Source organism: Nothoprocta perdicaria, unplaced genomic scaffold, assembly GCF_003342845.1.
Source record: "Nothoprocta perdicaria isolate Ctin4 unplaced genomic scaffold, notPer1 scaffold_29, whole genome shotgun sequence".
Lineage (NCBI taxonomy): Eukaryota > Metazoa > Chordata > Aves > Tinamiformes > Tinamidae > Nothoprocta > Nothoprocta perdicaria.
This window is the reverse complement of record NW_020455521.1, coordinates 4,300,617-4,315,110: the sequence shown is the minus strand read 5'-3', so window position 1 is coordinate 4,315,110 and position 14,494 is coordinate 4,300,617. Positions and strand designations below refer to the sequence as shown.

The window sequence follows — 14,494 nt, the reverse complement described above, 5'->3', positions numbered from 1 at the left end:
CCATGGAGTTTCTCTGCAACATCCACGGTACAGCAGGTGTGCAGCAGGCAACATCTGAGGTGAACAAAGAAAAAGTCAATGTTTTGGGCTGAGCCTGGTCGTTAAATGCAGCTCAGCAGCGTGGATGTCTTAAAATGTTCCTTTAACTGCTTGGTGGGTGCAGAGGGCAGAGCTTTAGTGTTTAGCGAGGAAGGGGGTAGCTGGCTGCTGAGGAGAGGAGGAAACACAAGCAGTGAGGGAGCGCTGAATGAGAACGTTGCTGCCCTGGCTTCCCTTAGGACATTACCTCCCTCTGGTCTTTGGGTGAGGATAGGTGCATGTAACGAAGATAGGAGAGTATCTTGTATTCAGGTAGAATATTTGAAAGGTGAATGGTCTTTTCCTGTGGATGTAGGGACACGGTGAAGTTACGTACAAGAGCAGGTATTTTGTGCAGAGGAATCTTTCGGTAGCAGTTCTGACAAAATCTGTTGGACAGTTTTCAAAGATGTTCTGCCTACGTACTGATGAAATTTGACAGTGTGACCTTTTTCATATGGGGCAGAGGGAGCTTCTGCTGATGAGACTTGACATTTTTATTTAAACAGACTAACAAACATCCTAGGCCCTTTAAAAGCATATTCCCAGAAATGCGGATCCGCGGATCCGTAGCTTTGGTATGAGTGACATTACTTTGTGCATTTGCTCAGGTTTCTTTTCAAGCCTGTATATGTAGCTGTTGAAATGGAAATGTTATTTTCATTCATATGTTAAAATTTCTTGAGTGTTTGCCATCACAAATGGCTTGTATCATATTATGTTGCACTTTTCAAAATTGTTGTAGATCTGTAGGAAAGCCTTGTAATAGCTTGACTATTTTTTGTCATAGTTCCAGAACTTTGTTCAGTATCTAAATGTAAAACGAGGCATTTCTAATGTCTTTGTTGTTTCATCAYGTCATTGCCATGGACAGTCTCTCATGGCAAGTTGCAGGCTCTTGGCCAGGGCCTCTGGTGTCAGCCTGTGGATGGACGTGTCAGTAGGAGCTGCTGAGTAGCCAGGTAGAGATGGGCTGTTTTTCTCACATGGTTTCCCACATGAGTTCTCACATGAGTTTTTCTCACTTCCATTAATGGTAAGGATTTGGGGAATTGTCCATCTTATACACACATAAATACATAGTAAATATAAATATAAATACATAGTAAAATAAAATATATAAATATATAAATATATAAATATAAATACATAGTCAAATCTGTTCCAGTGACACAAGAACGAGGTAAATGACGTTTCTGGAAAGTGAGGGCAGTCTGAGAGCAGGAGAGTGGGTAGACAGAGTGGGCAGACGGGCGAGTGCTGTAGACAGCACTGAGCAGGAGGAGTCGTGGGAGACTCAGGCTCCTCTACTATTCTTGTTGTGGTTGCTATTTGTCATATTTAAATAAGACCTAAATGGATGCAGACTTACTATTGGAATTCAACCCCCCAATTGAGTTAATTTACCCTGCCCAGTTTCATGAGAGAGATGGGGAGGTTTTGTGCTAATAACCCACGCTCGGCTGTGAGCGGAATTGCAGCTGTTTCCCGCATTTCGTTCCAGGGAATTGCCATTCACAGTGCAAAGCTACTCCCTCGCCCACGTGCCGAAGGCTGCGCTTGTATTTTGCATGTGTGGGCTACCAGCCCTCCAGCTTGGTGGGTGACTGTACCCTGGAGGGGTGGCTGCTGCTCCCTGCAGCCGCTCACCTGGCGAGCGGGAAACCCACTGAATTGTCCAGCAGCATTAGTGGCTCGCGGGTCACACTGGCACCAGCCCGTGCTGGTTTGGTAGGTGTAGCTGCTGTTACTGTGTGGGGAAAGATATGAGGGTTCCTGGCCTGGAAAAAAAAAAGTTTTAAATATTAAAAACAAACAAACATTACTCACAGTAATCTTTAAAGAGATCTTGAAGAAGGCGAGGTTGAAACTAGGAGAGGAAAGAGGGCTTCAGCTCACTCTTCATTTCCAAGCCTGTAGGTGGTTGTGAACAAGTTCTGGCTGCTGAGGCTTTTTTCAGCATAGCTGTTGGAACTGGAATCTGTTACTGTTGTCACTTTGGGATGCTATTCAGTGACTGCTCCCATAGGCAGGGGATTTTAAAACGCTTTCCGTACTTTCTTTCTAGAAAGAATATGAAAGCAGCTCTGGAAAATGCTTCCACATGTTGTTGTCGTCGTTGTTATTGTGACTTTTGTGATTTTTTTCAGCCGCTGAAGTATCAGTAATCTGTAAGAAAGAGCCAATACTTAGTGCCAGTGCAAACTGCTTCAGAAATATCGCTGTGCTYGCCTTCCCTGTGTGTGTGCTTCTAGACATTCCTCCTGAGCAGATATTGTCCATCTGCCTTGGAAAGCTTTTACTGCACCTCTCACCGCAGTTCTGCAAGGCGTTTTGCCACTTGTGTCTCCTGTTCCGCTCCTTGATCCCTGCAGGCTCTGTCACAATGCCATTGCCCTTATTAAAGCGCTCATTTCCAGCCTCTCCTTTTCTCTTTAGACATTTGGTGCAGTTGGGCCTTGCGCTCTCTAACTTTGCTCCCCTCTGCGGGGAGGCAGCGGGCTGTCCTTGCGATAGAGGCCGCTTAGGAAAGCACTGCCTTGCCAGAAGCAGGGGCTGCTCCGGTTTCCCGCAGCTCTCCCAGGCACACAGGGTTAAGGGAAGAGCAGTCTCCCAGGCGGACGGCTCCGGAGTGGCCTCTGACCGCTGGCCTTGCAGCACAYGCCGGGGTGCCCAGCGCTGCACCCGCCAGCAGAGCCTGCTGGTTGGGGCAGCCGCCCGCAGCGCTGCCTCCGCTCTCCCTCGTACCTTTGGTGCCTTTGCTCCCGTGGCAGACTTTGAGAAGTCTCCRTCTTCCAGCCTCCGTGCCGTTGCTTTCATTGGGTTTTAAAGTTAGTCTTTCAAAGCAGTGTAAAGAAATAGGGATGCCAGTTGCTGCATAACCCTGTGGATCTAGGGAATTAGAAACAGCAGGACCCTAAATTTTGTCAGTAAGTAGGATTTGTAGGGGGAAAAGGACAGGAATGTTTTTTTTTTTCCCTCCTTTTTCTCACTTTCTGTGCACATACACATGGTGCAACCACTCAAAGTTCAAACAGGTAACTATAAAAGACTTCCATAAATTACTGAAGTCAKATTCCTCCATTTCTTCCCATTTTTGGGACTAAAATGTTGGAGATAATGCAGGTGGAGCTGGTGTCTGGGGGACTGTCATCCATGCCACCCAATATTTATTCCTCCTTGCTGGTTTAGGCAAGGCATTGGATACAGCAGGCGCACAAAATCCTGGGGTGGACTCATAGGGAGGAGATAAGCCAGATCCCAGTGGATTTTCATCTTGCCTTTGGATAGCCCAGTGCTCAACCCTTAGCCCTGGGTCCCCAGGGTGATGATGCCGAGGTGATGATGTAGTATTTTCTGGGAAGTGCTCGAGGTGTGGTTTTTTTTTTCCCCCATCGCTTTCCCTCACCCCTTAGCGCCCCTAAATAAATAGATGTGAATTGAGGTGCAGTTGGTGGTTAAGCCGTGGCCTGCGCARCCTGCCCCACCAGCCGGCCCTGCTGTTGCTGTCCTGGTCCCTCGGCCAGCCTGTGGAGGACTGAGGCTGCCGCTTCCCTGATCCGCTGCAGCCGGCCGGTGTGAATGTCCCCGCGCCGCGGCCAAGCTGTGCCCACGCTGCGGATCCTCCCTCCCGGGCTTCTGCGTGACGCTTGGCTGCCAGCTTGGGACCAGGCCCACGTGGTGCATGGAAGAATGGACGACATGGTTGAAATATTTCTCCTTTTTTTTTGGTTATTTCTGTGCTATTTTAGCTATGGAAGGCTCTACCCACAGCGAGGTTTCCTCTTAGAGCTTCCTGCGCTTGCTATCATGATTTCATGTCTAGCCGCAGCCCTGCCATAGGCAGCCACCAGCATTTTAACCACGGTGTTGCCCAGCCTCCCTCTGCCCAGCCTCCCTCTGCCCAGCCTCCCTCTGGGTCACTCCAGCTTGTTCTTTGATCTAGAAGACGCATTTTGGGAGCACAGCACCGTAGGTGTGTGTTTCAGCATGCATAAGCTGTGCTGGGAGGCTGGCTACCACTATTTTGATTTTCCAGTTCACAGTCCAGTATGGCCAGTGTGCCTGCAGGAAGCTGCAGGATCCGCGTGCAGCTGCTTCCAGGAAAGCAGAGGTTCTTGCTGGGATCCGGCAGGTGCTGCGGGATCGGTTGGCTCCCCCTAGCACCGGGATGCTCTCACCTTGCTGCTCCCGGATTCATGGAGTTGACGTAGACACCTTTTCTCCCCATTTCAAACCTCATTACTTGGAATCAAACACCGCTTCCCCATTTTGCTGTGGAGTTTAAAAACATACTAAATGGAGCAGCATAGCTAACTCATTTAAATCTTGACCAGGAAAAACACTTGCTCTGCAGGCTTGCTTTATGTAGTATTAGGTGAAATACTGTTTTTAATGTGTTGGCTGCCAGTATGTTGTCAATGCTGCCATTCATGGACCTGGACAAGCGGGGCTGGCAGGGAAAAGTCAGCAAACAAAGTAAGGAATAGCGCGCTCAGGCTGGGGATTACTTGAATTTCTGCTTATGCAAACAAGCAAAAACTCTCCTCTCACCCGCTCTGCCCATCTTTCATATGAATTTTCTTTACAATATGTCCAAARCTTGTAATTATCTTTAGAAAGTTGTCTTTAGGCTTTCTTTAGAAACAATGCCGCCTTTGAAACAGTATTTCACTCTGATTTCTACAATTTTCACAACACTAACCAAAGCATTGCGGGTAGAATAATGAGCACCTATCTTCCTGTGGGCTAGCTGGTGGTTTTTGAAGTTCATTAATTTTTGCCTGAAGTGTAATCTTTATGACAATAGATACCTGATCATATATTCACCTCTCGGGACCCCTGGAGACCGACTTGGTGCTGACCATCCTGATGAGCATTATCATGCAAGTGCTAACAAGACTGGCTGGGAATRATTAACTTATGTGTAGGTGTGAGAACCATAATGATTCTGATAAATTCCCACGTTGGAAAGCAGCCTGTTTGATTCAGAATTTACCCTAATGGGAACGAGATGATTCAGGAGGAATTTGCTTTGATACTGTTTTGCCTCGTGGAAACTGTATAAAAGCTATTTGTAGTAATGGTAATTTGCAATTACAAATTCAGATCTGGGCTGGGGCTGGGGAGAGAAGCCGCCTTTAATAACCAGGAACATTATTTCGTCTCTGTTTCATCAAGGGGGCCCTCAGAGCCGAGGGAGCCTTCCAAGGGCGTGTGGATTTCTGTGACAGACAGTTCCTCTTGGTGCTTTCCCTATACATATCACACGTACGTGTGTGATAGACTGTGTACATACAGAGAGGATAATGCAACGTTTTCCATCTTTGTTGCCTGCCGGGTATTGAGGCTATACACCTAGTTCTGTTCTGGGTACAGACAAGCCCCCAGGCAGACCGAGCTGCTTTGAAGTGTAAAATACAATAAAATAAAAATACTTGCAGCTGTATGTGTGGTATCTTTTATGTTCCTTTGCTTGTGTTGCTCTTCACCGTAGCTTCACGCTTGATGGAACCTTAAAAACGAAAACAAAAGAAGGATTTGGAGGCAGTAGAATTAACTTCCTTATATTCTGTGGGTGTCTCAAAATGACGTTGCTAAAAATCTCGATGCCTTGAAACCATCGTGTGATTTGCACCTGACTTAGGCTTACCTGCTTTTCTGATTTGATTTGTTTTGTTTCTTCATTTCAGGCCAAACAAACAAAGTAGCCAAGGAGGCAGCCAACCGATGGACGGGTGCGTACGCACTTGCGTGGTTCCCCCGGCTTCAGACTCTAGTGCTTCAACAATGAGGAGCTCTTCTGCTCAAGGACGTTATATTTTATTAGGCCTTCATCTAGAAGGACCTTCACCTTCCAAAACATAAGCAAATATATTTTGGATATGCTTGATCATGATCCAAAGATAATATGCTTTTGCAGGTTAATTACTGAGCGTGTTTCACATCTCTTAACAGATTTTCTCTTCTGATACGGCCTTATAAACCATGTTGAAACATGCACCTCAGGAGAGGGCTTTTGTTTTTGAGAGAGAGAGAGAGAGCTTAAATAGCTTAAGAGGAGAAGARTTCTAACAGAAAGGTTGCTGAGAGTTTAGCACTGCCATAGTTCCAGGTATTCAGAAAGTCCGATTTTCTGAATTTTGGTCTGATTCTGGAGAGTGGGACATTGTGTGGAATCTCATTGCTGCCAGCATATGATGGATGCTGATATAGTTATTTCTCAAGCAAATTCATCAGCTTTGACACAAGATAAAAGTGCTACATGGTATTACAGTAATATTTGCATGGAAGTTCACCTCAATTTTCTGTTGAGAAGCCCTGTTATATTGCTATATATTTCTGTTTTGCGGAGCAAGGAATATGTATGTCCTTACTTCATTTTTTTGCTATTATTCTTTTGCAGTGTTGTTTGTAATTTTTTGTTTAGAATTCATCTGCTGATAAGGCACTTGCTCGCTATCATCTGCTGTGCCACGTGCGGCAGGAGATTGTAGCCATAGTCCTATTTTATATCTTTATTTGAATCGGATTGTTCACTGCTTATGAGGAAATCAGGTTACATATTCAGAAAATCACTTCTGGGGATCCGATTGCCAAGGCTTTTTGCTGATGATGACTAAGGTTCTTATTCTCAAGTTTTTGAGAGAGATGATGAAACTATGTCCTTATTTGTATAATGTACTTTACAGCCTCGAGAATTCGACTGTATGCTGTGGCATATTGCTTCTTTCTCTTGAAGAGGCAATTTTAAATTTACGTTCTGGTGGCTGAAGAAAAGGCAGAGATTACCACGGTGTACGGGCACAGCAAACAGTCTCAAACAATGCTGTGATCTATGGGTTTAGCAGTGAAGTAGAGTTTCAGCCAGTACTGCAAAGAAACAATATGTTAAACTGGAGGGAGTGCATGGCCAAAGTAAGAGTAATGTGATGCCAAAAGAGAAATGCTGACCAAAGCAAAGCTGTTGGAATGTATTCTATTTTTTTTTTGCTTCTTTTAAGCTAAATACATTTTATATTTATTTATATTTATATGCATATAAATATTTATTTATATTTATATACATATATTTATATGTGTATATATAAATATTTATATTTATATGTAAAATATACACAGGACTGGAAAGGAATGCATGTTTGATTGATGTCTGATTTTGCAGTTGAAGATAATTGCCCAATAGATGTCTAGTTGAAAAAGGACCAATAATGTACTTATTATGGGACCAATAAAATACTTATTATGCCTATTCGCATATTCCTCATCAGCCATGAGGAATAGATTTACAATGTAASTGTAGCTTTTGGTCTTGTGCTAGAGGAAGAGCAAGAAAAGATCAAGACAACCTCTAAAAAAAAATCATTTTATTTAGTACTGAGTAAAATAATCTTACTAGCAAATATCTTGCTGATGTATCAGATATATTTAGTAATGATGTTCAGATACTTTCCAACTACCTATCTTTTTCATATATTCAGCAGTAGTGCAAACACTATAATTCTTGCAGTGCCAAGACTGTAGCCAAGACTGTAATTTTTGATTTCTTAATAAAAATGTTTTTCATTCTGTTTACAGATAACATCTTTGCAATAAAGTCCTGGGCCAAGCGTAAATTTGGATTTGAAGAAAGCAGAATTGACAAAAGCTTTGGAATCCCAGAAGATTTTGACTACATTGATTAATGTTCAGCAGTTGATTGCTGACACAGTTGTAAATAGTTKGTTAAGTATTGCTCAGTTGGCATTTATAGGTATATATGAATGCTCTCCAAACAGACTATCCCCTTTTAATTTTGAGATTTTCTTACAGTTAATAAAATTCTAAAAATACCATTCCAATTTCTTTTTAACTTCTTTTTTCCATCCTGATGCTCTTTGGAAAATTAATTGCCCCTGTGTAAGACAAGCCAAGATTGGACCGAGATTATAGGGAATAATTATCACCTTTGTGCTTTTGCTCAATTGGAGGTGATATAACTAAGCTAGAAGCTCCAAGGAATTATGTTTAAGCAAGGTGAAGACACTGGAAATATTACTGGAAGATAYGCAAGAAAAGTTTTCCCTGAGGCACAAAAAGTGTGTAATCCATCYGAGGCAGTATGAGATGAAGAGAAAGACCCGGGCTTGATTTCTCCTTTTGCTTTACTGTGTTGCTACAGTTGCTTGTGAGTTCAGAGACAAATGTTTTTTGTTATTTGAAGAAAAAGAAATGGTTCATCAGAGCTCAGTCTTTTCCTGTATGTGTAGTATATTTGAGAATATTTGTTTTGAGAATTTCTCTCTGATTGAGGTTGAAGCTGCATTGGAGAGAACTGATCCATCCATTTGCATCACAGTCAACTTTAGATGCTTGTTTGGGATGCGAGAGACCAAATTCAAATTGTTGATCAAAACTGGGCAGATTTGGGCCTGTTTTGATTTATGTATATTTTTCAAATTTAAATAAAAAGCACAGCCAATGAAAATAGTAACAAATTTCCAAAAGTCTCGCTTTTTTTTGCTGAAACTTCACAAGCTGAACTTTTTGCTGAAACTTTGCTTCCCTTGAACTTCTGCTTTCTGACTCTGGTCATTGCATGGCCACAGAAGGAGGATGGAAACTATAAATTGGTCTTGGATCTCCCACATTGGTGAACTGCAAGACCACATCTCTGCTGTGCAACTTCAGAGGTCATTACAGGTTTGCCAGCCAGGATAATAATCTATATACTTTTAGAAGACAATTATACCTTGTGCTAGATAGGTGTATGTGTGTATATATAGCACCTATCTAGCATATGTATGTATGTAGATGCATTTATATATATATATATATAAAAATCACGAAAAAAGTATTCTGTCTGCCTTCCACATAAGCATATAACCAAATAAATGATGCTGATGAGAGTGTTGCTGAAAAGGTGACCTTAAGCTAGAAATACCCTCAGAAATCTGTCTTCTGCGACCTTTCCAATAGAAAAATTTCTGAGTAGTTTAATACCTATTTAAAAAACAAGGTTTTCAGATACAGTCCTGGCTATTGTCTAGGCTTATGTCTGTGATAATGGCAAGTTATTGTGAAGGTATTGAATGGAAACTTATGGAAGCAACCAGCTATCTACTCCTTAAAAAATGTAGTGAAGATCTGGTGCAAAGTAAAACATCACTGTACTTTCAGTAATTTTATTCCTGGTATATTATTTAACATATTGTCTGTTATTACCTGAGCTGGTTAAAAAAAAAAAAAAAAAAGGAAAAACACCATTCATGTCTGTATTATAGTTTTGAGTGCAGGATTTCTTACCAGGCCTGTCTTTTGTGCCATAAACACAGTACGAGCCATCAAAGCGAAAAAGTGATGATGCCAAAGCAAAGTATTGATATTTGAGTGGAGGTTTGTCTTGCRTTTTGTGGATGGTGCTTACCTTCTATAATCATTTTCTCAAGGGTGAGCTTCTGCCCTTATGGATTCAAATACTTGCGCAGCCTGTGGCTGAGAATGTGCAAAGACTTCCCGTGGWACCTGAAGTGGCTGGCTTGGGTTTTGGAGGGGAAAAGTGTTTTTGTGGTTTGGGCTGCTTTCCAGTTTCAAGGGAGAAATGAAAATGGGCAACTGTTTAAGTGCAGATGTAATACCTGTGGCGGCTTCTCCGTAGTGTGAGGCCATTGTGGACCACGCTACAGTTACTGAATATTAGTARAATATATATAATTTACTACATATTAATATCTATTGCTGTAGTGTAATTTAGTATTATATTCAATAGCCGTGAAATATAATAATTGTTTGTAGGAGACTTGTTTAGAGATACTACACTCAACCAGCAGGAGCGAATCTTTTTGAATGTTAACCACAGCTCCCATGCTTTAGTTGCAAAACTTGAGCAGCTCAAGCACAAGCTGATTCTAGGAATGTATTTTCGTAGACCTTTGGTTCATTAGTACACGCTAGACCATAGACGTGCAGTTGTGCTCTGTCCTCCACTCAAGTTCTCTCTTCTGATGTGAGTTACTAAGCCGGGCAAGAGAATCTGCTTATAAAGACGCAGTTTTGCAACACTTTTATATATTTCTCCTATAAAGAGAAAGGGAAGAAGAGGCACATTACAGCTGAAAACCCAATGCTTATTCCTCTACTGGAACTGGTTTATTTTCTGTTGCCTTTCTCACATTTCTATGTTCTAGTATGGATAACTTTCAACAGGAAAAGCAAGTCTGATCACTTCTGAGGCAAATGGGGACAATTTGTACTTCTYGAAATTTTCCAAGGTACTTTCAAACTGCTGCATCTGCTTCTTTTTAAATGTTTTTCTTAAAATGCAGCAGAATTCTCAATCCATACTGGGACGGTGAGTGTATGATTTAGAGATGTGTATGTTCACTATAAATACACTTTTTTAAGAGAAGCCAAGACTTCTGTTTTTTGCTGAGTCGAATGTTAAAGGCAGCTGAAATGATTTTTCTTTTCCTGAGCTGTTTTTGGCTGTTAGCCTCTAACAAAAATGAGAAGTCAGGCCCGTCCTTGTGTCCCAGTTTTCTCCAGAGTTTTCTTGAGAGAATCTCAAGGATTTCTCGATAGTCCAACATAGCCAAGGTGTGTGTGTGGTGGTGGGTGGAGTGGTTAAATGCTCCCTTCTGTTCCTGTGCTTATGTCACTGCTGTATTATGTGCAAGTCTTCCTCTTTTTTTTTTTTTTTTTTTCCCCTGCACGGTAGGTTTTTTTGCCCATGTAAGGTAAATATTTGCAACTGTTATAGCAGAACCGCAGCTCAGGCCCTTGCTACCGGTTGAGTTTAAACCAGCTACTCGTGCAAACCGAGAGAATGGGAGACTTTCTTTCCCTGCCTGTGTGTCTATGTGTCTGTCTTGGCAGTTCACAAGCATGTGCAGCCGGCATCAGGCCCAGCTTTTCACAGCAACGTCCCAAGGAGTTGGTCAGCCCGGGGGCAGGCTGAAGTGCTGGGCGATGAGGCTGCTGCTGAGGAGCCACCGTGACGCCCACCCAGACACAGGGTCAAACACTGGCTGCTCTGCTCAAAACTGCTACTGGTTTTGGGAAAGGATTTTGCTGACTCTGCCCTGAAATCATCTCCTCAGCTTTGCTTCTAACTTTTAACAGCATGCTCATGGTCAGTACAGCAGCGAGCCTGAGCTCCGGGATCCCTGCCGTGGCGCTCGCACAGCATGAAAACGTGGCAGCCCCAAGTGTTGGGGCTCGGAGGCGGTTCAGCTGCTACATCCTTCATGAGCACGTCTCCCGAAAGGCCGTCAGCTGCGCTTTCCGGAGCTGGCGTGCAGCAACCTGTGTGTTTTAGGCGGGAAAACTGAGGCGCGGGAGCAACTGGCCCAGCCAGTGGCAAAGCGGGAAGTGAAACATCCTGGGAGGAGAGCCCAGGCTGTGACCATCGTGGGGAGCAGGCTGAATTTCCACCGAATTTCCACCAAATTGAATTGGAGGGCGAGTGATGGGAGCTCCCCCTGATCCCTTTGGCTTGGCTGGCTGCTTGGGAAGCAGGATCTTCTTTCCCAGCTGGTGGCTGCAGGACCTGAGAGGGAACCGAGCGTTCTGGATGAGGGGCAGAGGGAGGGTAGATGTGGCCGAGGACTTGGAAGTTGTGATGGAAAGTGAAGTCATCATAAGAAAAGAAGAACCTTTCTGTGTGAACGGCTTTGTTTAAGTAAAAGCCTGTCCTTTTGGTTCAAAAAGCCGCAGCGACATAGCAGCAGCTAGCTCTAAATAAGCCATCTGAGAGGTGCAGTTTTGGGGGGTAASATGATAAAACTGAATTGTGAAGGATTCAAAAAGAAAGCTGTTAAAAATGGGGTCTCTTGGAGARGCCAGCAGAGGAAGAAAGTGTGTTTTATGTGAAAAGGGACGGGGTTACAGTTTGTGCACTGTAATGTGTCTGCCAGCGTTCCCTTCTATCACAGGGCTTCTCTGTCTGTTGTACTTCTGCAGGTGAGATTTTTACATCAAGGGGCAAGAACTGTTTTTTTTTTTTTTCTCATTTGTGTTATCTACAGTAAGAAATCTGATCCCACTCCCCCTTTCCCTTTCCATTTAAAAGAGAAAAGCGCCAAGTTATCTATCGTGTGTTTTCTTGCGTTATCCCTGCTAACCATGCTAAATAATGCCCCTTGGTGCTCTGAGCAGCCTGGGGATTTTGAARGAAGATAAAAGTCATGTTTTTTTTCTTGATTTTTCAGAAAACTTTTTAGACTGTGAAATCAGATTTTTTTTTTTCTCTTGCCTGCTATGCTATATTGGTAAAAATTGCTCCCAGTTGCAGGAATGCTTGTTAATTTTTTTCATGCATGTGAATTAATCATCAGAATAAGCAATATTCCTCTGTGGGCCTTTTTTTTCTCTTAACATCTATTCTGGRAAGCGTATTTCTCAATACGCTTTTAAAAAGACTAATCAATTCATGAGATCAATACAAAAGTCTAGGTTCGGCAGGAGTCCTGACTGCTGTTCCATGGTCCTTAATATCTATAGGAGGAGGGTATATAAGAAACATCACTGAGGAAAGTGACATGAGGAACTCCTTCAAAGCCACCTTTGGACTTGATCAAAATTTTGGGGTCCTTTCCAGGGAAGGTGCTGTAGTAGCATTGGCTTACTGTGTTCAAGGGAGGAGTCAAGAAGGAAAAATAGTTAAAGTGATTCAGAATTGCAGCTTTGATTTAAATCATTTCAGTCAAAATGGGCTATCGAATYGTTGAAGCCTTTTTCTAAAAATAAATGAATAAATAGGAACCGTCTCCATGTTACTAAATGTCTATATCTTAAGAAAACTATACAAACCTAGGAATGCTATGCGTGCCTACACAGAGCATACAAATGCTCCAGACGTGCATCTTCACTCTTCTGAATGGACTTAATGTGAAGATGAATCTAAATTGCAGGGCTACAAATTCTCATTCTTCACCACAAGCTTTGTAGCTTTTTATTGTTGCTGTTATTAGTTAGCAAGTCTCCATCTGAAACTAAGGCTGGGGAAGGAGAGGCTGCTGCTAGGAAAGGCCGAGACAGATCTGTGCTGGGATCCCCATTTACCAGGAATTCCCCCACAGCTTTCGGACGAGGCTCTACTGTTTTTGATATACTAACCCCAACAGGTGCTGACTTTGGCAAGTGAGCAGTGTCTAGCTATAACGTGAGTGCTTTTTGCCTCCTGAGCTAATAATGTGCAATGGCAAAAGCCACCATTTCAAATCAGTCTTTAAATATTCAGAAAAGCAGGCTTCCAGGTGTACCATGGAGTTACAGAGCAACCACGTGATGACAAGCGCTATGCCCACAAAGTGTTTTTTCCCACTAGCGTGCATTTTGGAGGCTGTGGTTAAGCCCAGCTAACAGGGAGCCTGTGTCGCCCTGTGGCATTTCTGACCCCCCCAGGAAAATGGCTCTGGTCCCAGATGCTGCTCCTCAGCTACCTGTGTGCCCAGGGCAACCTCACGCCTCTCCAAAAAGCAGAACACCTTTGAGATCCCTGCCTGGGGTATTTTGTGTGAGTGCTGGTATGGCATTGTCTGCTTGGCGTTAAGCTCRTGCTCATGTATTCTCTTTCTTTTCAGCCTGAAATACAGATTAGTGTACACATCCAGCCTGCCACCCCTCAGCCTTGCACAGCTCCCAGACAAGCAATAAAGGGGGAGTAAATAGAAAACAGCAAAACTGAAGACAAGAGAAGAAACTGGAGTGCCCTACCCTGAAGTCACCATGCGGGAGAGACCTGGAGATGTCTCCCCATATTTCTGTGCCCTGCTTCTACCCCAGATCAGTGCAAAACCTCTTCTCTCCATGGAGGTCGAGTGTTTGTCACCTACAGCCTCACGTGGCTGAGGAAACATAAACAAATAGCTCTTATTTGCTTGAACGTCTGTTTATCAGGAATGAAAATTTTAGGTGCCAGTGACTTTTCACGCTCACAGCAGCCGTTTTTGGGAGTAGCTTTCTTATCTCTCTGTGTGTCCTGTGTTGTGGGAGACATTTCCTCTGCTGTTGCTCCTGCGTGGAGCGGAGCTGCCCTGGCAGAAACGCGCCCCTTCACCACCAAGAGGGGCCTGCAGGGCCACAGGGCCCTGCCGGAGGCCACAGCTTGGCTCAGAGACCCRGAGATGGGGACAGTGGGAAAAGGCCGTGCCAAAGGGGACAGGTATCCCGGCCTCCCCTTAGCCAGGCCAAGCCACAGACTGGTGGCCAGGCCAGGCGCAGCTGTGAGCTCTGCCCTGGTAGAAACTCCATCTGTTGAGTTTGCCAGATTGGCCACCTCTTGAGTCCTTTGGCCATGGTTTTGCAGGACATGGAGCCACAGTGAGGTGGAGTGGTTGCCATTCCCGTGGCCATCCCACGCCACGTTACCACAGTGAGGTCGGAGTGGTTGACGTTCCCGTGGCCATCCCGCACCACGTTACCACAGTGAGGTCGG

At 43.8% G+C, this 14,494-nt stretch overlaps 1 protein-coding gene across 1 annotated transcript in view; it reads left to right on the top strand.

The window, feature by feature from the left end:
- Positions 1-8,820, top strand: part of MND1 (meiotic nuclear divisions 1) — a 34,748-nt gene extending 25,928 nt beyond the window's left edge. Inside the window, exons 7-8 of the mRNA XM_026041707.1 lie at positions 5,772-5,816; positions 7,657-8,820. Of these exons, the coding sequence (XP_025897492.1) occupies positions 5,772-5,816; positions 7,657-7,763 (152 nt within the window). The 3' untranslated portion in view covers positions 7,764-8,820. The remainder of the gene's footprint in view (positions 1-5,771; positions 5,817-7,656) is intronic.
- The last annotated feature ends 5,674 nt before the right edge of the window (positions 8,821-14,494 follow it).